The 27750-nt window shown below is 34.3% G+C and overlaps 1 protein-coding gene across 1 annotated transcript in view; it reads right to left on the bottom strand.

The window, feature by feature from the left end:
* Window positions 1-27521, bottom strand: part of LOC133092201 (UDP-glucuronosyltransferase 2A2-like) — a 48567-nt gene extending 21046 nt beyond the window's left edge. Inside the window, 3 exon segments of the mRNA XM_061191434.1 lie at window positions 13990-14232; window positions 14235-14625; window positions 26811-27521. Of these exon segments, the coding sequence (XP_061047417.1) occupies window positions 13990-14232; window positions 14235-14625; window positions 26811-27521 (1345 nt within the window).
* Between the last annotated feature and the right edge of the window lie 229 nt (window positions 27522-27750).

Genomic DNA, 27750 nt, shown 5'->3' on the forward strand with positions numbered 1-27750 from the left:
AAGTGATTAAAAATAGAACGTATGTAACTAGTGAAGTGAAAAATATGCTGTTTTTAACACCTCAAGCTGTAAACTCTTTTAAGTTTTTCTATTTAATTTTCCAGGTTTCTGTATTATGCTCCCCCAAGAAACATAAAACATACTAGGAAACTTTTCAGTATGACCAGCTATGATGAAGCAGTTCACATAGGACTTATTGAAGTTTCATCCCAAATATATGAGAGAGATAGGAATAGAAGGTACTCTGGTCCAACAGGAGAATGGTATAAATTTTAAATCTAATAATCTATGATTTTCAAAATTTGTAGAGCAAAATTCAAAGTAAGTTAAATAACAAATTTAATCCCATTGTTAATATAGCTTAGGTTTCAGTTTATTACTGGAACCAGGCAAGAAGATTATCTTCCTCTTTCAACAAACATTACACTCTCATTACCAATAAGAAGTCAAACATCCCCCTTTATGAAAACTTAGTGTACTAGACTTATTTGTGATATCCTGCATCTGACAAAAATACATCTTCCACTGGATCGACATTTAATAGCATGTTTTATATTTCATTTTGTTTTGGTAACAATCTTTTAAGTATTGAAGTATCCTACAAAATAGATGACTGTAAAGAAAGAGTAACCATAGCAAGATATTTCTTGCCTCCCCTTCCCAATTATTTACTGAATAACAGTTCATTGCCATCACTTGTGGAATTTTATGTGGAAGTGAAAGTTTTAAAAATATATTCCTTTATCTTCCTAGACTTTTCTTAAACCTCCTTAGCTTCTTCTGACAACTACTTTAGAATGAAAAGCAGAGTCTCTTACCTAATACTTTACTGTAAAACTGGTCCCAAAGCTGAGTGTCATATTGTTGGAGCCAGAAGTCAAAGAAAATGGAAAGTATTAAATTTTTTACCCTTTCTGGAAATGTCATTTTGTCTGTTAGTCCTACCATGGCAACAGGCACATAAGAAGGCAGAGCTGGAAGTTTCCCACAGTATTCCTCCATTGTGCTACCCAAGGAGAGCCTTAGCGTGTACACAAAAGGGACTCCCAGAAACTCAGCAATCAGCTCTCCACAGGGCATCACAGGGTCTATAATCATAACATTATAGTTGGTTTCCTGGAGTTTCTTCATGATTGACTGGTTGTAGACAACACTCTCACACAGAAGTGTTAAATGTCTACTTACTTGAAGAAAAAATTCTTGCAGTTGTTTTGCTGATTGTTAGGATGACAATGATGGCATGATGTTAACAGACAGGTCTGAAAAGTCATTTAGTGTATTTTCAGCAGTCTCTCTGTCCTGTGGCACAGGGACCACCTCAAAGTTCAGTGTGGAAGGCTTGTTGTGATCAATGATGAGATTTTGTGGAGACACCAACACAGTTACTTCGTAGCCCCTTTCTGTGACTTTCTCCAAAATAACCTTTAGATTGAGCCAATGACTCATGTCACAGGGCCACACCAGGACCTTCTCACAGAATCCACAGCCAGTGTATCTGAGCTGCAGCAGTAGAATTGCTGAAATCCATTTCTCAGACACCATGACAGCAGCTCACTCACTCACTGCTCTACAAAGGTTGAATATTTGCTGGGCACAGAAATGAAGTGACAATTTAGACATAGATCAAGTTAAAAATTAATTTCTAGAGTTAGGAAATGGCACTTACATGCAGAGAACTTTGCCAGTGTTTTTAACTGTGCACAGTACTATATGAAATTTGTTCAGGAGGAGATATGAAATATTTATATATTTTGGAGGAAATGATTGCCACATTCTAGGAGTTTGTTTTAAATATGTTAAAATAGAAAAGATATTTTAAAATTACAATTATAAAATGTGATAGAAGAAGCCATTTAAGTAAGTCTAGTAAATAATATGGTGTATCTTTTGGAACATGATGATTAATAATTTGGGGAAACATAAAATGTAGGTCTTGCCATAAGGTTGGTCACATGCTAGTATGTGGATAAAACACATACATCACATAATATAGAAGGAATATACTAAATACCTTTCAAAGGTACAGAGTTTCACGGCCTCAGAAAATGCTGTCACTCTAATGTGAAGAAAATCAGACAAAGCTTCAAGATGGAGGGGACATTTCAGCTGAGCCCAGAAGCAAAGATTACAGGAGAAGGGTTCTGAAGGTGAATAGAGGAACAGAAGAAAAAGATGAATATGTAAGTCATGGTCATTTAAGTATACAGTTATTAGTTCAGTATGTATGGAGCAGAGGCTATCACAAAAGAACTGTGCAGAAAAGGAAAATATTAGTTAAAATAAGACACTTTGGAGAGCCTTGAATGCTATACTCTGGGTTCAGTTTTAATCTCCATAAAAATATGTCTACTCAAATTTTCAAATCAGGTTCAGAAAATGATCATATATATCCTTTAATAAAACTATTCTGGCCTTTAAATAGGATTTGAGTTGTAGAGAAAAAAAAATATGTAAGTGGTTAAAAATTAAATATTAGGAAAGCAAGATTTGATGAGAGTATCAGGGAGAATATAATATTGATTTGTGAATGGAGAGCATAGAATGAAAGTCTTAATGACTGATGCGAAGTGAAAGGTGACCAGTAGTTAACAAGGAAGTGCTTGGTTTACACTTTGAGCAACCAGAGTGTGATAATGACACTAGCAAAATCATGAAACACTAAAGGAAGAGTAGCTATCAGAAGAATTTTTGACCTGCAGTGTGTAAGTTAAAGACTGGACATGTCTGTGAATCCAAGACAGGGGTAAAATTTAGAAGTACAGATTTTGTGTCCAATCATCCATCCATATTTCAATCCAATTCCAATTCTTCTCCAAATTCTTGATATTTCATACTTTCAACAAGCAATTTTTAACACTTATTATATACCAGATTCTATATTATTCGCAGGGCATAAAGAGACAAGTAAGATACAGTTCTAATTCAAAATGATCTCACAGATTATTGCAGAAAATAAGTTAACCAGTTAACTAATACTTATTCTACAAGTATAAGGGAGATGGATCATATAAGGTAGAGATGAATTGAGGAAGGGCAAAGCCCATGAAGGAGGTTGCTTAGTGGAGGAAGGGAATGATGGAATTATGAGTTAGCTAAGTCTTTAAGAGTCTATTTAACAGGTTGAAAAGTATCACTTAGAAGTAAAAGATAATATTAATGTATCTGTGTTCTAAGAAGTGTGGCATAGTTATACCAAGGGTTATATTCAGTTACAAAATTATACTGATTTCAATAATTTGAAAGAGATATATTGAAATTTCAAATCCCTTGAGAGCTTATCTGTTTTGCTAAAATGAAAACACAGAGTAGGTTTGCTTAGAAGATGCCAAGATAAATCCAGGACCAAGGATTGAGGGTTGTGCTGTGTTGCATAGTTAGGCTAAGTTCTGGTAGTAATTGGTAAAAAGCAGAATCCAAAAGAGAGTCAGAAAACAAGAAGATAGGACAGAACCATAAATCCACGAAAAGAAAAATTGAGATAACATTATAATCTTAAAGAAGGAAGGTCCTTTTATACAGGATAAGTAACCCAGAAGTGATTTGAAAAAAAAGACTGATAAATTTATCTACTCACTATGACAAAATTCATATGTTGTAAACAGTTTAAACAAAGTCAAAGAGCGAGCAGAGATATATAATACAGTTCAGAAATTGACCACAACATGCATGTGTAATTTGGTAGAGAAATATTTCTAAGTTCTTTTATTATATGAGAAAACTAAGGTAGAACTCAGATTTTGAAGAAGGATTTATTTGCATAAATTTAAAAGTATAGGCATTTTTTCACTTATGTAAAACTGAAACATTTAAAATTCTAGATAAAATATAAAATTGCCCCATTAAAATTCATTTTTGATTTGGCAAGAAAGTAAAAAGGCAGCAGGATCAAAGCAGGAATTCTGATGTTCAAGCCTGTCATTTCTTTGAAGAATACACAGTATAGGGCAGGAGTAGGGAGAAGGAAAGTCTGAAGGTTTGCCTAAGACCCCACACCCTGCATATGTTCATGTAATGTTAGATTCTCAAGATATGGCCTCACTTTTATGAATAATTCCTTTACACAGAAGTTTACAGCAAGGAAAATTGCTATTTTTGACTTGGCATTGTATGGATGAAAAAAATCTTCCCTTAGAATTAACACAGTCAGCTTTTGTATGGATTTCCAGCTCAAACTAGAAAAGGCTCTTTGAAGAAACTTTGACCCCAGCTTCAAAGGTTCCCACAGATAAAATTTCAAGGGAAATAAACAGCTCCTTTTCACAAGGAAACAAGGCTTCAGGACTGAGAACCAGAAAAAGCAACAGAGACCAGAAATATTAGCACAATGATTTGAAATATTATTATTGTTTGAAATGAAAAATAAAATTATTTTGTACAATATATTTAAGGCTATGAAAGTGAAGTCCGAAAATATGGGCAAGGAACAAGAGATTAAAAAGAATAATTGTGAAAATTTGCTAAAGAAATAAAGTGAATTTCTGGAAATTAAGAATTCAACAAATAAAATTTAAAAGTCAGTTAAGTTTTGTGACTTTCTGGTTGAATTTAAAAAAAGAAAAAATCCCACAAGAACTCAGAGGCAAAGAATATACAAATCAATTTTCACTGCAAAGTAAAGGAGCTGTTGCAGTGGAGGATTACTGGACTGAATGTCAATATTATGACATAGTATGAGTGTGTTTCATGTTTGGTAATTGCAATCATTGTTGCTTTTGTTGTGGTCATCCATGTACAATGCTTGGTGTCAGTCTATTTATCTCTTGTAAAAATAAAATACAGTGTGTGTGAAAAAAAAAAAAAAGTCAGTTTTGATTGAAGAGCAGATTAAATGCAACTGTACAAATGAACAGTGACCCAAAAGAGAAATCAGAAGATGTTATGTAGAATTAAGTTCTGAATTAAAAAAATGAAATAGGAAATATGATAGAATGGTGAAGAGGCATGGAGAATAGACTTAAGACTTGAATCTAGTTAGTGGTTTTGCCTACTTGGTGCCTCCTCTCTCAAGTCTTTTTTCACTCTTTAAAGCTTGTGCATTTTTCATGCAACCAGTCTGCACAACTAAGCCCTACATTTATGTTCCTTTAACCAAATCTTCCAATTACTTTAAATTTTTCAACAAATAATCATTTTAGACATAAAAAGTTTCAAATTAAGTATAGAGATTTCTGTATACCCTGCAGTAGTTATTACTATGTGTTTGCCTAATAGTGATTTTCTATTTCCATTACTCCTTCTGTAACTATTAATTGGAAATTTACCATAAAGGTTTGTAAAAATATGTGCAAACATATGAATAGCATGATTTACATAGTCTCACAGTATCTCCCTTCAAGATACTTATTAATTACAAAGGGTGAAATAGGGAGAATCCTGGCAGACACCATCTTAACTAAGTGATCAAAATATGGTCACTAGTAATAACCTATCTCTATGATGTACCTCTGCTATGTCACACTGTGAAGGACAAAAGATCACTTCAGTAGTATTCTTACCCCAAATGCATCATCTCACCCTAATCACAAGACAATACCAGAAAAAAAAATTGAGGGATATTCTGAAAAATAACTAGCCAGTACTCTTCATAAAGGAAAAAACAAAGAAAGACTGTGGGAACTGTCACAAATTGAAGAATAGGGAGACTGGACAAGTAAACACAAGGGGGAAACCTGGATTGTATATTGGAAAGAAAAAAGGGTATCATCAGGATAGCTGACAATGTTTTAATAAGAATTCCTAGTTTTGATAACTTTATTATGGTTGTGTAAATGTAATGTTAAAAACCCAGTCAATTAAAAAATTCAATTGTTCCTTCTATATTTATTAATTAGAATTTAAAGAATTTCCTACTTATTCAATTATTTATTTACTTATATGGCTATAACTCAAAAATTTATTTTTATAGATTCTATTTAATTTATTATCATTATTTATTTTATTGCTCAAATTGTCACAGATTTTGGAAACTTTTTCATATATTAGTTCCTATGTCCTTTTGATATGGCCCCATCATTTTCAAGCACTCTTTACTTTCTGATACCACAAAATGTTTCAGGATCTTCTACTATTTTCACAGCCCCAACCTTAAAATCAACCATTTCTTCAATGAATGCTGGTTCATTTTATTAGAGAATGGCACTTAAAAATCAAGATGAGCATGTTAGGTGTGTTCAGTGCTACTGGGGTTTTAGTCTTATTCAGAAGACAAAGCTAGTAAATATACTTGCACATACTAATACTCACATAACAACATGGGGAATATAGCCAATATTTTGTAATAACTGTAAATGGGAAGTAACTTTTAAAAATTGTATTTAAAAAAGGATGCACTAGGGGGAAAATAAAAGAAAATAAAACTGCCATAACTTTCAAATGCTATAGTTGTCTATATTGAAATTCAAAGAAACATATAGCCACTGCCAAGTTACAGCTCTGCACCTAGGGAGACAAACTTTCAACTTATACATATATTTAATATTATATATAATATATAGAGAGATGTTCTGCATATGTAATGTTTTACAAACTTGAACATATCCATAGTATAATATTGCATACACAAACATATATAGTATACATATGTAATGTTTTTAAGTTGATATGTCTAGTTTGGTTCCTGCAGAATGAATGGCCCTTCTGCTTCCTCAGAGCTGTTGTCTGCATGGATCTTGTGGGTCAGCTCTTAATCAGGTGGGGAGGTGACATATTTAACCTATTTTGTACTTAGTGTCTTTCGTGTTATATTTTACTGACGGTAATAGATGTCATCTTATGAAAAAAAAAAAGAATTAGCTTAACTTTAACTCTGACTCCCTATGCAAAGAATTACCAATCTCCTGGTCCTTCAGGTATAACGTTTAGCTTTAACAGGGCCAAAAAAACCTGGTCCACTTATTGTGTAAATATGAAAGGTTCCTACATTGAATGGGAAGATTGAGTTCATCATTTGATAAGCCAACTTTCATATTAATGTTCATTCAGGGAGTCAGTACAGAATGTTAAAAATAAAATTCTTTTTAGGGAGAGGGAAGGGAGGAGAGGCAAGATAGGTGTAGGGGATTAAGAGATACAATCTACTATGTATAAAATAAGTAAGCTACAAGGATCTATTGTACAGCACAGAAAATATAGCTAATATTTTGTAATAACTATAAATTGAGTATAAGCTTTAAAAATTGTGAATTACTATGTTGTACACCTGAAACCTATAAAATATTGTAAATCAACTATACCTCAATAAATTTTTTAAAAAGTAAAAAAAAAATTAATAAAAATGCTTTGATAAACTGAAAAAAAGTTGATATGTCTATATAATATATAATACCACTTTATATAGATAGATGCATATGTTCAACTTTAAACAATATCTACAACATCAATATCAATATAGACACATACACATATATATAATATTGATAATTTTGGAATTAAAAAAACAGTAAGAATAATAAATAAAACATTATAGATAATTCAATAAAACAAAGTGTAATTCAATATTGCAATGTAAATTTCTGTGTAAAATGTTTTTCCTGTACCCGTTTATTGCAGAGAGCATCATCCTTTCTCCATTGTATGTTCTTTGCTCCTTTGTCGTAAATTAATTCTCCATATATGTGTGGGTTTATTTCTGGCCTCTCAATTCTGTTCCATTGATTTATGTATCTGTTTTTCAGTCAATTCCATGCTGTCTTGATTATTATAGCTTTGTAATATAGCTTAAAATCAGGGAGTGTGGTACCTCCAGTGTATTGAGTTCTTCAGCTCCAGAATTTCTGTTTGATTCTTTTGAGAGTTTAAATCTCCTTGGTAAATTATTCTTTCTGTTAATTAATTCATTAATTTTATTCCTGAGCTCATTGAATTGACTTTCGGAGTTCTCTTGTAGCTTGTTGGGGTTTCTTCATGATAGCTATTTTGAATTCTCTATCAGATTGTGATATTCAGTGATTTTAAGATTGGTTTCTGGACAACCGTCATTTTCTTTTCGTGGTACAATGTTACTGTGGATCTTCATGGAGCTTGATGAGTTGTTCCTCCACTGGCACATTCAAAGTAGTGAATGTCTTTCTATTGTTTTCCAGTACGTGGCACTATAGCAAAGGTTTTTCGTTTCTCTTACCTGCGCTGACTGGTTATATTTGAGAGTAGGCACTTTCCATCCTCTGCTAACTCTGTCATGGGTGTTGCCTAGTGCTGGCATTGTCACTACTTTGGAGTCCTTGGTGCCTTGCTGCTGCTGATGTCACTGGCATTGCTGCCTGAGGCTCCAGGATAGTGGGTGCTTCTGCTCTGTCTGCCATCTCCTGAGTCACGCACGGGCTTGTTTTCCACAGGGGGTGGGGGAAGATGGAGGGAAGTGGGGGTCACAGGTTCCTCTGCTGTGTTCGGGGTTATTGGGTTCACAGGCACTACCACCGGAGGCAGGGGCAAGGGCCTGGAGTTGTGGGTGTCTCCATGGTTAGAGGGACAGAGTCATAGACACTGCTCCCGCTGCTGCCTGGTTACCTGCCACTGCAAGCACCATTGCAGCCAGGAGGCCTGAGTCGTGTGCACTGCCTTCCCTGCTGTAACCATGTTCTCTGGGGCTGAGTTGCTGGGATTACAAGCATCACCTCTCCTGTTTCCTTGGTTACACCTTCTCTAGGTATTCTAGTCCACTCACATTTAGATGTACACTTGGTACATCTAGGAAGGGCATTAGCTGCCAAATCACTGAATAGAAAACTAGACCAGAGATGCTTGATGGATCACAAATTGAACATGAGTGACAATGTAATGATGTTACTTTTACAGTTAAAATGATTATAGGGTGTATTAAAAAGCTCAAAAAAGAAAAATGGAAGTCCAAAGAAAACAAAAACACTAATTCAAAAAGATATATGCACCCCAATGTTCATAGCAGCATTATTTACAATAGTCAAGTTATGGAAGTAATCTAAGTGTTCACCAACAGAAGAATGGATAAAGAAGATGTGAGGTATATATATATACACATACATAGACACAATAGAATATTACTCAGCCATAAAAAAGAGTGAAATCTGCCATTTGCAACAATGCAGATGGACCTAGAGGATATTATGCTTAGTAAAATAAGTTGGACAGAGAAAGACAAATGCTCTAAGTTATCACTTATATTTGGAATATAAAAAATAAAACAAACGAATGTACATAACAAAACAGAAACAGACTCACAGATATAGAGAACAAACCAGTGGTTACCATTGGGAGGGGGAAGTGGGATTAAGAGATACAAACTACTATATGTAAAATAAATAAGAAATAAGGATATATTGTACAGCACAGAGAATATAGCCAGTGTTTTACAACTTTAAATGGGGTATCATCTATAAAAATATTGAATCACTATGTCATACACCTGAAACAAATATATTATAATATTGTAAATCAATTATAGTTCAATAAAAAAAGAAAAATGGAAGTAAATAAGAAAACTGAACTAAATAGTAGGAGTTATTCAGTCTGATAAGTGTATAAAAAGTTCTGGAGAGCTGCCATGTTAGAAAGGGATCTTAGAGATTGATTGACGTGTTGGTTACAAAGGTATATACATCTGATAAAACAAAGCACTGTATGCTTTATGTACTTTTTAAAAAGCAACATGCAAATTAACCATTAATAAAAAATAATAATGAGCACATCAACAATATGGTTACAAGTAAAAGAAAAGAAAAAAGAAAATGCCCAGTGAGATGAAAATGGAGAACAATTGGAATCCTAGTAAAGGGCTGATGAGATTATCAATCAGCACAAGTGCTTGGGAAACTAGACTTTAGCAGTATCTTCTAAAGCTAAACAGATGCATAACCTATGACTTAGCAATTCCACTCTTATGTGTATACCCCATACTATGACATACATGTATTCACCGAAAGACATGCACAGGAATGTTCATAGCAGTGTTTATCATACATAGCCAAAACCAAGATAGCCTACATGATCATCAACAGTAGAATAGATAAGTAAAATGTATATTAATTCAATAGACAGATTGGAGAATGAACATACTATACCTACATGCAACGACTTGGACAAATAAAAAAAAATGATGTTAAATAAAAGGAGCAAAATACAAAAGAGCCATAATGTGTGGTTCAGTTATACAGTTTAACATCAGGCAAATTTAATCTGTGGTGTTAGAGGTCAAGAAAGTCATTACCCTTAGACAGGAGTTGTAGGGACTGATGTGAGGAGGGATAAGACGTTATGGGTGTTAATAACGTTTTGCGTATTGGTTTGGGTGCTGGTTGCATGGGTGACTTTATATTGCAAAACTGCAATGAGCTGTACAATTTATGATTTATGTTTTACCTCCAAAGAAAGGTTACAGAGAATTTTAAAAATCTCACAGCACTGGTCACAGGAAGACCGTATGTGGGAAGGAATTAAAAGCCTACGTGAGAGCAGATTAACAGAGAGAGCCACGTTTTCCAGGGAAAGGATGAGATGTTGGCAATGAGGATTAGAATGGGAGTGAGTTACAGAAAAACAAACAAACAAAAAAAATACTGGGCCCAGAAAGGGAGCCAGAAATCAAATGTAAAAAATGTAGTGAGTAACCTAGCCCATTTTCAGTCAAGTGGGATAGATGGGAAATGTTATGAGGCTTATTTATTTAATTAATTAATTAATTTTAATGGTCTGGGAAAAGGTAGGGTTAGTTCTAGAGAATCCATCTAAAATTTAGCAGCAGGGAAAGAGGGACCGACATGGAACCCACATGGTACTTAGAGGTAAAAGCAGGCTGCACTGGATGAGTGTTACATAGATTAGTACTGGGCTTTCCTCTCTCCTGTCTGCAGTGTGCTGGGAAAAAATGGAGACAGATCAGGAAACCAAAAGACACAGGCAAAATGGGACTATTCAGTTTCTTTACCAGTTTAAATATTTTCATTACAACATTCAAGTCCTTGGCCTTCCTGTAGCTGTAGCAAAGGCTAGTCTCAAATCCTTCCCACATGAGAACTACCTATGTGCTATATGTACAGCAAATCTCTCTGAGGTTGGGGGAGAGATCAGGCTCAGTGCAATTTGAAGATGCCTTGCAGAACAATTAGCCAGAGCAAGATTTATTAATAGATTCACTCCTTAATATGAATAACAATTATCGGCATATTCCCAGATATGCCTGTTCCATTAGGTGTTAGAAGCATATTTAAAATAGAATTGATGATCATTTTAATTTACTTCATTCATAAAAGATTTCTTCACTGATAAATAAAACAGAATTTTTAACCAGTGAAGTTAGATATTTCCTTGTTACTTACTTCTATTTCTTTCAAAATAGATTTTTGAGGGTTTTTGTTTGTTTTTTAACCACATTTAAGCATGCTATTTTTCTAGTCTATTTTTCTCACAGAACTGAAGAACAGTCATTGAAATGGAAACTTCCCAGAAATTTGACATTATGAAATCTCTTGTGTTCAAAGATAATAATATCAAATATAAGGTACCTGCCCTATTTCAGTATCAATTTACATTTAACAGGTGTCTCTAATACTTTAAGAATGTAATCGAAAACAAAAGACAAATTAGATTTTACCAGTTCTTCTTGGAAATATAGCTTGATTTGAAATAAAATATTCAAGGTAGTTATTTGTTGTTCAACTACATTTAGTAACATGAGGAGCGTAAAGGATTTAAGTAAATAAAATATTTAATTTCTTAATATGTGGGATTTCTGAAGCTAGATTAGTATACTGTGCAAATGAGAAGTTGGGAACATTCTGTTTCACAAAGGCTTTTTCACACGTTATATAATTTGTCATGGTTTCCTTTGAGAAGGGAGATTTAGTATATCCCAGAGGCCGTTTATTTTCTACAAATATTTACTGACTATTTTCTATGTACATAGCCCCATGATAGTATAATTAGGGCATTGTCATTACAGAGTTCTTGTGTAGTTTGGTGTAAATAATATTCAGCATAAGTAAAATCCTTCATAATTGACATAACATTTCCATCCATAAAGTGTCATATGATCATCCTAAAGAGTACTGTGGAATAATTTCCCCATTTTAAGGAGAAGGATGTGCTGTGACTTGAGTTTACCTGCCTGACATCACACATTTAGCAAATGGAACTTGAACCCAGAATCTCCTGTGCTTTGCAAGGCCCTTCACCATTTTACTTTTTACATCTCCCTATTTATAGACAGTTACCTTATTCAAAACCCACAGTAGCTGGTGTGTGATACATATATGTGCAGTGATAACTATTATAGCACACATTTCAAATGTCTTGGGAAATAATCATGTGAATAACACTTAAATTTAAAGCGAAATATGTTTTTGAAGCATATGAAATTTGGAACCCAGAAAAAAAGAAAATATAGTTATGTTACATTATAAAAGATATAAAAACACAGAATTCTACTTTCAAAATTCTACCATATCTACAAAAGTATATGCAAATTTTAATTACCTTGCATATGTTTTATTTATATGTGTGTGATATGTTCAATATCTTTCCTCTAGACTAATTCCACAAAGAAGTTTAAAAGTGATGGAAAACAGGATAAAGAGTATTCCAAAATCAAGGAAAGAGAAAAATTTTACAGATTCTACTTGTGAAAGGTAAGATTTAAGGTCAAGTTATATTAAATCTTTATTGTAAATCCTTATAAGTCCTGCATCTATGGCCTGCCATGGGTTTTTGCACTTGTTTTTACCTGTGCCTGAAATGCTTTTCCTCCAGGGATCCTGCTGGTTCTCACTCTCACTGCTCTCAGGTCTTTGTCTGAACGTCATCTTTTCATTTCAGACCTTCCTTTGCCACCCTACTTAAAAGTATAACACTACTTGCAAAACTGTCTAGTCTTCGTGTTTTACTACATAGCATATATCACAGTCTAACACCCTGTATATTTTATAGATTCATTTTATTTGTTGACTGTCTCCTTTTACTAGTGTGAGCTCCATAAGGGTAGAGTAGAGATTTTGATCTGTTTTGCTAACTGTTGTATTCCCAGTACATAGAAAAGAGGTAGGTATTGGGCTGGTATTTGGTAACTTCTCTACACAAAGAAAGCAAGATGTATGGAAGGAAGGAGGGAGGGAAAGAGGAGGGAAGGAAGGAAGAGGGAAGGAAGAAAGTAAAATAAATGAAGGAAGATAGGGAGAGAGGGAAGAAGGAAGAAAAGAAATAAAGGGAGGGACAGAGGAAGGCCAAAATGTGAGTAAAAGAATAGTATTTTGCATATTACCTTTGTAAGAAAGTACCATTGGTAGCATCAACTATTAATTTTTGCTGTTAATTAGTATCCCTGCTACTACTAATAGATCTAGAGAAAAAAGCATTAATTAGAAAAGAAAACAGAAAAATAAAGAAAGGAAGACTCATGAAGATGAGAAAAAGAAATAATATATACAATGAACCAGAACTGGCCTTGACAGTTTTGTTTTATTTTGTTTGATGCTCATAAAGGAATCTGTGAGACAAGGAGGTTTGCCAAAGGTCCCTGAGCAATTAAGTTGGAGGCAGTGCTGGCGCAAGCACCCAGGGGAACCTAAGGATGGAGAGATAGTGAGAGGCAGAGAAGAGTATAAATTCAAGTTTCCAATGCCTAATCCTAGGCTTTTTAAAGCTTCCTCAGACAAAGAAAAATGAAGAAGGGAGAGTAAATCAGGTATCACTTCAAAATGTGTGTCAAGGTATTTTTTAGCAGTGTCATAATTTATCCTAGTAAAGGTATCTTCATTTATATTTGAAGATTGATTTGCACATTGAAAAGCTATTACCTAAATAAGCACAACATTATTTGCTTTGAGACAACATACGTATTAATACCACCACTCCATTTTCTAGGCATTTATCCAGAAATAATGTTCAAGGATGTGTACAAAGATATAATAAGTGTATTTACTTCAGCTTGGCGTACGCAGTGGTATGGAAACCTTCTGCTGTATTAACAATAAGAATAAATAAGATATCTGGAATCAATAGTAAGAGAATATTTTAGAGACTTACCTAGGATTTTGCTGTAGTATGAATTCCATTCTCCCCAGTAAGACTGAAATATATAGTCTTGCAGAGGATAAGATGTGGTATTTTTAACCCTTTTACCAAAGGTCATCTGGTCAGTGAGCTCTGAAAGTGCTGCAGGTACATAGGAGGCAGGTGCTGGGATTTTTCCACAGTGTCTCTCCACTGCTGAGGCTGGAGAGAACCTCGACGTGTACATAAATGGAATTCCTGATTTCAGAGCAACAGGTCTCCACAGATTGTTACTGGGTCGGCTAGCAGCACATCAAAGCCTCCTTTCTGAAGTCTTGCCATTAACTTGGGGTTCTTTAATACTCCATCACAGATTTGTATATTAATTCGAAAAAAAGTATGTAGGAGTTTTCCTAGTTCTTTGTGGACAGTCCAGAGTGTGAGAGGAGTTGGTCTGTGATCTATCCACAGCATTATCAGATGTTCAATTACGGAGTCGATGTTGCTTTTCTTGTAGGAAACAGATATCACCTCAAAATTCACAAGAGAATCATCAATGGAGTTGACGAATAGAGTCGCTGATGAAGCTTGTACAGTCACATTGTGATTTCTTTGATTCAGCTCTTCTAAAATGATCTTAATGTTTAACCAATGGCTATCATCCGTTGGCTAAATCAGCACATTCCCACTTAGAACAATTTCAATTAGAGTCAAATTAAAAATCAGAAGATGGGAAAACTTCTTAGGCATCGTGATATCCATTATGGAAACCATCCTACTACAGATCTTTTAAGACGAAAAGAAACTTTCAAAGTATATTTAGGTAGATTATTTTTTCAAACAAAATAATATTTAATGCGATGGCTACACTCATTCACAAGTCAATTGATCTACAGATTAAAAGGAAAACAATATAACTCAAATTCTTGAATATATTAATATGATTCGTCCAACAAAAGAAATGAAATCTGGCCCTATTTTAAAGAAAAAGAAGCAGGCAGGTTATAAGCCTGATATCTGTGTTCTCTGTGAAAATAACCATAATTTATAAAATGTGCCTTCAATTTAGTATATCTTTCCCCAAATTAGGTTAAATGAAAAATAATGCTTCTCACTGCTAAAGTCACTTTGCCAAAACTTGCAGAACTTTCAAGCTGGATATCTTTATTATAAGGCATTTCTACATGCATTGTCTAACTCAATCCTTTTCATAATCTTGCTTAGCAGAAGTGATTTACTCCATTTCATGGATAATGAAACTAATGTTGAATTGCAGAAGCAATTCAGAATATCCAGAAGCATATTTGACAGAGTAGTACAATTGGGACGATAATCATAACACTATTTCACTCATTTCTGGCTTTTTACAATGTCATGTCTCATCTTTGTTAAGTTTCAGGAACTTTGGCAATGCCCAGTGACCAGCATTATTATCATTTCCCCATGGCTCATATTTAGGAAAATATTAAAAACAAGCTTCCCTTAGAGGAGGTTTGCTCAAACACTTCAAGAAGTTTTAGATTAATTGGGTAATAGAGTAAATTACTACACATTTGATAGAGGACTGTTTTCTTCTCCGATAAAGCAAATTGATCACTGTCTCATTGTTACAGGGAAATTTTTATTTTCTTCCCTATGATATCTTTACACACAATCAAGGAGATAGCGACCAGCACCCTGAGAAACCATATGCTTTTTACTCAGAGCTGTTTAGTAGCTTAAATCAGATGAACTCTAGAGTTCAACAGCCCCGGATTCAAAAACTGACCTTTAACAAGATTTGTGACCCTGATGAATTACCTAGACCCTCTCAGCCTTAGTTTTCTCATGTGTAAATGAGAGATGATGCTAATTTGTTATATTATGTTGTAAATTAGCAATAATATCTGCAAAGCTGCTTTGCAGACTGCTTGGTTCAGAGCAAGAGTTTAGTAATGTTAGCAGTTTAATAAATTTGCCAGAGATTGACCAGTAAATCAGTGGGTTAGCTACAGAATTACTGGCTAGACATGGATGTAATGATATCTGTTAGTTGAGATTCTTAGTGAATGCCTAACTGAACAAGGGCAACTATACACTGGTGCTATTTTAAAAGTTAAAATCTTTAAAGGCTGCCATTAAAAAGAGAAAATAAGAACAAATAAAGTGATTAAAAGGATAGAAACCGGGAACTGAGACTGGAAATTAAGTGCTGGGTTTTCTCTTTATGATCTTTTGCCCTTGAATTGTGTCATTTCAGGACCTTAAGGAACAAAAGGACCAGGAAGGCAGAAAAAGGGAAAGAGGGGAGAGAGAAGTGATGCTTTTAGAATGATTGTATTTGTGTCCTTTCAAGAGCTAACCTCAATTTGGTTATAGGGGCAGTAATTTTAAAATTAATTAGATTTTGAAACAAAACAGCAGGAGAAGAGTATGACTAATCTTGATGGCCATTAAAATGGCCTAGTGAAGAGAATTTAAAATAGCTTCATAAAGAAATCTGTTGCTGTCATGACCTTCTTATAAAAAGGAGACAAAACACAACAACCTATAAAGGATAACTGAAAGTTTATTTATAAAATACAGAGATTTGTTCAATTATTGAAGTCCTTGTAAGTATAATATAATAATTAATTAGACATTACTCACTAGCAACAGCTATGATAACATTTAAAAGCTTATCAAAATATACCCAAGAATCAAATGCAGGTAGGCAGCCCTAAATTACCCTGAATTGAAACAAAAATTCAAGAGTTCAAGGAGTTAACTTTCCACTGTTAAGTGGTCTCTTCAGGACAATAACAAAGTTATATAATTTAATAAAGACAATAGGAGATAATAGAATTAATTAGTAGCTGATATATATATATTATTTTTGTTTTCAAATTATTCTTGGATGTTAAAGTGTTTAATCTCATTGCCATAAGTGTAGGTGTCTGTTCCATTTATTCTCTGGTTTCCTGTATACCTGAAATGCTTCATAATTTACAAATTCAAAAATGATGAAGAGATTAAAAAATAAATTATGTTTGGGGACATATGCAGTATAAGCTTAGATTTAAATTTCCATCAGTGAAAAAATAATATGCTAAATATGCATAATTTCATGAAAAAATGAAGTTCTGTAATTTAAAACGATCACATATTTGTTTGCTTTATGAGTTCACTATAGCTCTTCTGAATACGGTTTCAGTAATAGCATGTGGGATTGTCATTCTATAGCCAACATAAGTCCAGTTTGCCCATCTCCATCATTTTGTATGTAAGAAAATAGATCGAGAGGTTTAAATAATCTGAAAGTCACAATGCTGGAAATGCATAAGTAGTCTGGTTCCCAGTCCAATGTTCCTTCTTCTATAATCTACTTTTTAAATTGAATAGTTGAGATATATTTTATAACAGTAAAAATTAGAAAACATTACATTTCACAATGGTGAATATTTGATGATGACATCTTAAACATAACTAAAGAGCTCAGAAAATAATTTAAAAAACATATGCCTGTGAAACAATACATAAGTACCATGAGTGAAAAATAGATTAGTCATAGAAAATTTGCACGAATTACGATATTGTTCTTGTACTTTGAATTGTTGGAGAGGAAAAAAACTTTCCCTCTACCTTTTCTAGGTTCTTTTGGCTCATCTAAAAATTAAATCAACGTGACACAGATGAACAGGAGAAAAACCAAATATAGTGACATGCGGGGTCTCCTCAAGACTATGAGGGCCAAGAACAAGTTAGGCAACTGAGGCCTATATGCCACCTGAGGGAAGGAGAAGGGGGTAAGGGTTTGGGGCTTTAGAGTAGAGGAAGGCAATTCACATAGAGATGGAAAAACAAATATTTGGTAAATGAATGTTTGCTGTGCCATAGAGACAATGGGACACAGATTGGACTTTGCTCTCCAGGCCCTGCTGAGTTTCCCTACCACAGTAGCCATTGTTCTCTGTAGATTTCTCTGGTGAGAGGGCTCTTCCTGGACAGGGCCTCTTATCTAAATTCTTTTAAGCAGTTAAAGGGAAGGTAAAAAGAAAGACTTCCTGAGTCTTTGTCTCTTAAAAGCAATCAGCCCCAGATAATCCTCAAGCCAAAGAGACACATTTTGGGGTGGAAGATTTTGTTCCCCTTCAGAATCAATTGCTCCTTTTCATTCTCTATTTTGAAAGAGAGGACTCCAAAGGGTAATAAAACAGACATAAATTTCTCAGAATAAGATTTAATGAGGTTTTGTATATAACATTTGTTGGAGAATGTTAGTCATCTGTATAAAACTAAATTAGACTTAAAGTATCTTAAAATGTATAATGCTATTAGTTTGAATTGAGAATGTTTAAAACAACACTTTTGTACAGGAGTATTTCTTACAAAATTTTCCCCCAAACACATGCCCTGGATTGAAGCTTTCCTCTTTCTGTGCATTGCCCTGGATGCTAGGATTTAATTGTGCTGATCATTTCTCACTGTCACTCAGATTTGGAGGTGGCTCCAGAGGCCACAAAAGCCTACAAACCAGTCTTCACACTGTTTTAGGAACTTGAGTAATCAACTCTTTAGTAACTTTAAAGTTTTAGCCTTACATTAGTACTTCAATTTTATTTGAGTTCCTTGATTGGCATTTAGTTAATTCATTTGAAATTTTGTTTATTTTTATTTTTTATTTTCTTCATTTATACATTTTTAATATGATGGATTGTCTCTTTTTTGTAACATCCTTATTGGAGTATAAATGCTTTACAATGGTGTGTTAGTTTCTGCTGTATAACAAAATGAATTAGCTATACATATACATATATCCCCATATCTCCTCCCTCTTGCGTTTCCCTCCCACCCTCCTTATCCCACCCCTCTAGGTGGACACAAAGCACCGAACTGATCTCCCTGTGCTATGCAGCTGCTTCCCACTAGCTATCTATCTTACATTTGGTAGTGTATATATGCCCATGCCACTCTCTCACTTCATCCCAGCTTACCCTTCCCCCTCCCCGTGTCCTCAAGTCCATTCTCTATGTCTGCTCTTTATTCCTGTCTTTCCCCTAGGTTCTTCAGAACCATTTTTAATTTTTTTAGATTCCATATATATGTGTTAGCATACAGTATTTGTTTTTCTCTTTCTGACTTACTTCACTCTGTATGACAGACTCTAGGTCCATCCACCTCACTAGAAATAACACAATTTTGTTTCTTTTTATGGCTGAGTAATAGTCCATTGTATATATGTGCCACATCTTCTTTATCCATTCATCTGTTGATGGACACTTAGATTGCTTCCATGTCCTGGCTATTGTAAATAGAGCTTCAATGAACATTGTGGTACATGACTCTTTTTGAATTATGGTTTTTTCAGGGTATATGCCCAGTAGTGGGATTGATTGGTCGTATGGTAGTTTTATTTTTAATTTTTTAAGGAACCTCCATACTGTTCTCCATAGTGGTGGTATCAATTTACGTTCCCACCAACAGTGCAAGAGGGTTCCCTTTTCTCCACACCCTTTCCAGCATTTATTGTTTGTAGATTTTTTGATGATGGCCATTCTGACGGGTGTGAGGTGATACCTCATTGTAGTTTTGATTTGCATTTCTCTAATGATTAGTGATGTTGAGCATCCTTTCATGTGTTTGTTGGCAATCTGTATATCTTCTTTGGAGAAATGTCTATTCAGGTCTTCTGCCCATTTTTGGATTGGGCTCTTTGTTTTTTTGATATTGAGCTGCCGGAGCTGCTTGTAAATTTTGAGATTAATCCTTCATCAGTTGTTTCATTTGCAAATATTTTCTCACATTCTGAGGGTTGTCTTTTTGTCTTGTTTATGGTTTCCTTTGCTGTGCAAAAGCTTTTAAGTTTCATTAGGTCCCATTTGTTTATTTTTGTTTTTATTTCCTTTTCTCTAGGAGGTGGGTCAAAAAGCATCTTGCTGTGATTTATGTCATAGAGTGTTCTGCCTATGTTTTCCTCTAAGAGTTTGATAGTGTCTTGCCTTACATTTAGGTCTTTAATCCATTTTGAGTTTATTTTTGTGTATGGTGTTAGGGAGTGTTCTAAATTCATTCTTTTACATGTTGCTGTCCAGTTTTCCCAGCACCACTTATTGAAGAGGCTATTTTTTCTCCATTGTATATTCTTGCCTCTTTTATCAAAGATAAGGTGACCATATGTGCATGGGTATATCTCTGGGCTTTCTATCCTGTTCCATTGATTTATATTTCTGTTTTTTGGCCAGTACCATACTGTCTTGATTACTGTAGCTTTGTAGTATAGTCTGAAGTCAGGGAGCCTGATTTCTCCAGCTCCGTTTTTCTTTCTCAAGATTACTTTGGCTATTTGAGGTTTTTCGTGTTTTCATACAAATGGTGAAATTTTTGGTTCTAGTTCTGTGAAAAGTGCCATTGGAAGTTTGATAGAGATTGCATTGAATCTGTAGATTGCTTTGAGTAGTATAGTCATTTTCACAATGTTGATTCTTCCAATCCAAGAACATGTTATATCTGTCCATCTGTTTGTATCATCTGTAATTTCTTTCATCAGTGTCTTATAATTTTCTGCATACAGGTCTTTTGTCTGCTTAGGTAGGTTTATTCCTAGGTATTTTGTTCTTTTTGTTGCAATGGTAAATGGGAGTGTTTCCTTAATTTCTCCTTCATATTTTTCATCATTAGTGTATAGCAATGCAAGAGATTTCTGTCCATTAATTCTACAAGAAAACTACTAGAACTAATCAATGAATTTGGTAAAGTAGCCAGATACAAAATTAATGCACAGAAATCTAATTTGAAATTTTAAATTTAGGGGAACTTTCTTTTTTTCCCTTTGTTTTACCCTGTATAAACTGAGTATTGTCTAAAGCTTTCTTTTTAGCCCTGGGTCTGGCATTAAATCCTTCACCACTTCCTTGAGTGTAACCTCAGGCAAGTTACTCGGCATCATTACAAAATAGGGGAGAATTACGGTGCCTATTTTCTGTAGTTATGAGGACTGAATGAAGCAATGCATGTAAATTATTCAGAATAGCATTTGTACTCAATAAATATAGCTATAAAATTTAGCTATATTTGATATTGTAGAGAGAGAATCTGACTTTAAAATGATCAATTTAACCAGATCAGATCACCTAGATCTCATCACTTAGACCCACCTCCTCTCTTCCACTCCTCAGACAATGGCCCCCTGGGGCACCTGAGCTTTAGTGCAGAGGTTCCCAAACACTTGCAATTTCCTCCACAAGTGTCAGTCATGCTCAGTCTCCAGGCACATCACAAATGATCTATCACTAACAATATATTCAGTTGCAAAGTTCAAAAATGATTTAAGAAATACACAGATATAAAGCTCAAGATTACACCTATAAAGATTATAACCTTCATTCCTTTTCATTGAGTGGGGGCAAAAAAGAGTGAAAGCTCTTCCTGGGAATTGTGCACGTCCCACAGCAAGTTCCATCTTGGTTGTCATGCCGCCTATGGCTATCATCCGGCTGATGGGTAATTGTGTAAAAGGGAATGCTACCAGTGGTGATTTGAAAAATTCTAACCAATCAAGATTAACTTAAATTTTGAAATAGAAGAAGAAAGGAAGGAAGGAGAGAGGGAAGCAAAGGAAAGACGGGAAGAGAATAAAAGAAAGAGAAAGAACATTCCAAACCAAAATGTATTACTCTTCAGGGAAAAGAAGAGTATATTCCAATATATTTTTTCTCCTTTAAAATGACAACTGGAAATCAAGCACTGTGCAGATACACACACTCAAATATGTCTCATTTCTAGCACTTTATTTTACGTGAATTACCTGTGCTTAGTGAGTACCTCGTTCATGTAAAGATCTGAATACTATGGTCAAGTTTTTTTCTTTTATGAAGGTCTGCTGTTTTTTCTATTGAGCTTAATATATTTGCATGATTGTCTATTGTTATTATAGATGGCATTCGTTTTTAGACATTATTCACATATAAAAATACATTTGTATATTTATATAAATCTAATATGTAAAAGTTACTCACAAAAAACTGTTTGTTTTTATAGTGGCCACAGTGTAAAACTGTTGGTAGCAAGAGGTAATATTTATGGATTATAAATATTTTTACTGGCATTAAAATGCTACATTATCATTTCCCTAAATGTTTCCCCAATTTTGGTGGCAGCTTTTTTGTTGTTAATATAAACAAAAATAAAATTTACCTGGATCAACTTTAGACAAATATATTTGAAATCTGCAGAAGCCGTTTCTAACTTTCAGTTAAAGTGAAGCTCTCTTAAGACCAGAAAGCTATCCTCAGGCAAATTACCCCAGGCAACAGAATTGCTATGCCTAAAGGAATAACAAGGTGCCTAGTGATAACATGGCCCAATTAAACTCAATTTGGCAAATTAAATAGGTGAGAAATAGAATAGCAGATTGTAAAAACTAAATACATTGAAAGGAAGAAGAAAAGTACCCAAGAAAGTTTAAACCTAAAATATTCTGAATAATTGATGAATTTGTACCTGAAGATTTTAAAGGAGAGAAAAATTGTTCGAGACACTTTGGTGTCAGAAAGACTTGTTTGAAAATTCTCTCAACCTAGTAGCTATATGATTTGATTTTAACATGTTCACTATTTCTAAGCCTCAATATTCTCATTTGTGATAGTAGATTTTTCTTCACAAGTTCATTTCAAGGATTAAGGTATATATTACATGTGAAGCACTTATCAACAAATATTGCCTGCTCTTACTATAATGATATCCATGAGTTTCAACCAAATACCTGTTACCTGAAATAAAAGAAGTAATTTTCACATGATAATATCCAATTCCTAGCAATTAGCAGAGATGGACTCACTCTGAGGTTCTTATAGCATGCCACTGCAGAAAAATAATCTTATAGAAAGAAAGTTGTCCTCTATTTATTTACTCAGGTGTGACAGTTTGAGAACTGAGTAGATATGGATTTGTTGCAATGACTTTGATTAGAGCAGTCAAGCTAAATTAAAAGGTAAATTCAAATTACAAATTGGAAATAAGTTATTTTTACAAGTCAGTTCGGTTCATCATCCTCATTTATCATTCCACATGTGCAAAGTCTTGCAAAAAAAATAAATTACTCTGTCATGTCAGTACTTTTATTTCTTACCTGACCTTTTGAATATGAGTGCTCAAGTCCCTGGACATCAATAAGAATATTGTGTTTTAGTAAAACAAAGTTTAAATAGCCATTCTAAGTCAGAAGAGTGTAATTTGATTAGAAACATGAGATTATCAAAATCATAGGGTATGAACCTTTCTAGAAATCTTCACTACATTCCCATGAACAAATTGTTAAGAAAGAGTATTCTAATATCTTAAGATGGGAAAATAGTGTGGTTTTATTACCAGCATTAACTTACAAGCAAAATACAATGAAACACGTGATTTTGAGATTGCCAGCATGGAGAAGGTTTATCTAGGGATAATTTCACCAACATAAATAAAGAACATCGTAATCCTGATAATTATTATCTCAAGCTTGAGAACAAGTAGTTGATAAAAATGTAAGTGATGAGATGAAAATGTAGACACATACTGTGACCAAGGAACTCTCCATGTACATTCCACTAGTTCATTAACTGAGATTCTGCACATGTTCAGATGTCACTGTTAGTTTACTACATGCATGAGGAGATTAAAGAGTTTTCAAAATCTTGACAGCTTTGTTGCCTTATAAAATTGCCATTTCTTTGTCCTCTTTCTTAATTTTTAAGGTCCAGTTTTAGTCCTATGATGTTGACCATTCACTTTTATCTTCATAGGGTAGTTCACGATTGTCATAGTAGCTGAGCTTATTCTCTCTAAAAATCAGAACAGGTAGACTTTTGTTTGGATTCCAGGAGATAAATATCTGTTTTTGAGTTTGGGGGTAAATCCAGAGAATATGATGAGCCAATTGTAACTTACATCCCTCTTAATACTCCTCACCCATAAACCCACTCATATATGGTCAATTAATTTATAACAAAGGAGCCAAGAATATACAGTGGAGAAGACAGGTTCTTCAGTAAATCATGTTGGAAACCCTGCACAACCACATGTGAAAGAATGAAACTGGACTCCTATCTTACATCATGTACAAAAATTAACTTGAAATGGTTTAAAGACTTTTATGGTTTGGACTGAAACCACAAAACTCCTAGAAGAAAACATAGGCGCTAAGCTCCTTGACATAGGTCTTGATGATGTTTTTTGGATTTACTACCAAAAGCAAAAGCAACAAAAGCAAAAATAAACAAGTAGGACTACATCAAACTAAAAAGCTTCTGCACAAAAAAGGAAACTATCAACAAAATAAAAAGGCAACCTATCATATGGGAGAAAATATTTGCAAATCATATATCTGATAAGGGACTAATATCCAAAATATATGAACACTTATACAACTTAGTAGCAAAAATACAAACAATATGACTGAAAATGGGCAGAGGATCTGAAATGACATTTTTCCAAAGACATACAGATGGCCAACAGATACATGAAAAGGTGCTCAACAACACTAAACATCAAGGAAATGCAAATCAAAACCACACTGAGTGATTACCTCACACCTCTTGACTGTTACCAAAAAAATAAAAGATAAATGTTGGTGAGGATGTGGAGAAAAGGGAACCCTTGTGTAATGTTAGTAGGAATGTAAATTGGTACAGCCACTATGGAAAACAGTATGGAGGTTCCTCAAAAAATAAGAAATAGAACTACCATATGATCCAACAATTCCACTTCTGAATATTTATAGAAGGAAATGAAAACTAACTTGAAAAGATATCTATACCCGCATGTTCATTTCAGCATTATTTACAATAGCTACATGTGGTATCACATTTTCTTTATTTATCCACCAATGTTGTTTTCATGTCTTGGCTATACACACACACACACACACACACACACACACAGAAATAATGGAATATTAGCCATAACAAAGGAGGAAATCCTGCCATTTGGGACAACATGGATGGACCTTGAGGATATTATGCTCGGTGAAATAAGACAGAAAAAGACAAATACCATACAATCTCACTTATATGTGTAACCTAAAACAAAACAAAAAAACCCTTAACTCATAGATACAGTAGAACATATTGGTGGTTGCCAGAGGTGAGGGGTAGAGGGTGGGTGAAATGGGTGAAGGGGGTCAAAGGGTACAAACTTCCAGTTATAAAATAAATAAGTCCTGGGAATATAATGTACAGCATGGTGACTATAGTTAATGATAATAAACTGTATTGTATATTTGAAAGCTGCTAAAAGAGTATATTTTAAAATCATTATCACAAGAAAAAAAATTGTAACTATGCGTGGTGGCAGATGTTAACCAGACTTAATGTGGTGATCATTTAGCAAATATATACAAATATCGAATCATTATGTTGTACATCTGAAACTAATTAATGTTATATGTCAATTATATCACAAGAATAAACCATTTTAATCTTTTCCTCATCCCTCTTAATACTCCACACCAATCAATTATCAGCTCTTATTAATTTTACCTGGTAAAGAGCTAACACTAATTTGAATGGTTACTAGTTCCTAGACACTATCTTAAAATCCTTTTATATGTTAACTCATTTAGTTCTTTCAGCAACCCTGTTAGAGATGGGATAAATAAGTGCAGGTACATGAGGATTAATTACCCCTCCATGATCACACACTCTTAATTGGAAACTGGTTATCAAGAGCCTGCTCTCCTAACTGCCTTACTTTATAGTCTCATCTGCATTATTTTTCTCCATCTATAAGCTACTTCACTAGTGCATGCTCTTATGGCATCTTTCCAGGAGGGATGCAATAACCTACTGTTTAACAACCCTCCCACTCTAGGTCCGCATCTATCCAAGTATTTTACATAAAACGCAATCCAGTCATAATGCATTTCTTTCCCATAATGCAACTTTCCCCAGTTGCTTTTTAGCTAAACACTAAAATGCTTAGCATGACATACTAGAGGCTTTGTAAATACGTATTGAATAAATTCATTCTTGCAATCCTGACATCTCCAAAATTCTTCCCCATGCTTCCTGACTTTATACTTTGACCTTCATAAATACTGAATCTTCAGTAATACCCAGTACACACATGCTATTTTAAGACTCCACAATATTGGGCACACTGTTTCCTTCTCCGCACTTAGTTTGCAGGAAAATTTATATTCACTGTTTAAAAATTTCCTTTTGAGGTGCAACGCCTCAACTCTGAAGTTTTTCAGAATACCACTCTCTCTCGTCACATGCTGCCTGTCTCCTTTATACTATCTCTGTCCTTTATACATATTTCCATTACTCACATCATTCATACCATAAGTATTCCTTTTCTTGTCTGACATCTCTTCTGCTTGACTGTGAAATCCTTGAATTCACAGTCCAAGAACTTGATCTCAGTCTTTGTTGTAACCTCTCTATCTAAGGGAGAGCCTAGTAAATAGCAGGAAATCTATGTGCAGTAATGAAACATTTTCCATAAACATGTATGTTTTTAAATACACATGCACAAATGTTTATAATAATGGGCTTGTAGAAAGCTTAATTTCTTCCAGCTTTTCCCATACCCCGCTGAAGTTTCTAGGCAATTTCTATTTTCAATGCAATATCTAAATGAGAATTTAGTCCTATTTTTAAACTTAGGTATTTGTCACCAGATGTTATCCATAAAAGAACTTATTTGGTACCTTCAAGTCCATAAAATTATAAAACAACACAATGTAGTTCCAAGGCATAGTGTCTTTTATGTTCTTTCCTGCTGTCAAATGATAGTGATAGACAGTAATCAATATGTAAGATTGAAGAAGAATAGCCATAGGGAAATAGAGAAGAAGTGATACAAAGCTCTGTTTGTTCAAACTTAAATAATAAAAAATGTAACATACCCAAAGCTTTACTATAGTAGGAATCCCATGATTTCCAAAGCATATTAAACATGTAGTCCTGTAGATGGTAGGAAATGAAATTTCTTATTCTGTCAGTGAAAGACATCTGGTCAGTAAGTTCTGATAAAATAGCAGGAACATAGGAAGGAGGGTATGGTACCTTCCCACAGTGTTTTTCCACTGTTGAGGCTGGAGAAAACCTCAAGGAGTATATAAATGGAATTCCCAGTTTTAAAGCTATTATATCACCACAAGGAAATACTGGATCTGATACCAAGACCTCAAATTTGCTTTTCTTCAGCTTTTCCATTAGATTTTGGTTTTTGAGAACACCATCACAGACTTCTCTAGCCACCATATGGAAGTCCTTGATGACTTTGGCCATCTCCTGATAGAATCTCCAAATGGTTAAAGGAGATGGTCTATTTTCCATCCATGTCAAAACAAAGTCCTTGATCAATCCTTCTATTCTTTCTTTGCCAAAGGGCACCTTATATATTTCAAATATCAGAGATGGGTTAGAGGTCGGCGTGATGAAAAGTGCACCAGAAGCAACTAGGACAGTCACATTATGCTCTTTTTTAATTAGCTCATCTATAATTATCTTAACATTTAGCCAATGACTACCTTCCATTGGCCAAATCAAAACATTCCCACCAAGAGTGGTTCCTAGGAGACTTATCTGAAGAGCCAACAGCAGGATGCTCTTGTTCAACATGATGTCGCTTGATGTAGAAGATTCAATGAGGCGTGGCGCAAACGAATTTCTCTGCTTTTTAAGCAAAAAAGGAGAGACAAATTATTTCTAAGTTTTGATTCAAACCACTGATACTCTTAAGAGCCTTCTCTCTACAAAATGATATTAGTCATGGTAGCTCTATAATCATAATTTTGTGATAATTGGAGATTTAGGGGTATCATGTATCTTGTCTTTCAACCTGTTGCTT

Source organism: Eubalaena glacialis, chromosome 5, assembly GCF_028564815.1.
Source record: "Eubalaena glacialis isolate mEubGla1 chromosome 5, mEubGla1.1.hap2.+ XY, whole genome shotgun sequence".
NCBI classification, from domain to species: Eukaryota; Metazoa; Chordata; class Mammalia; order Artiodactyla; family Balaenidae; genus Eubalaena; species Eubalaena glacialis.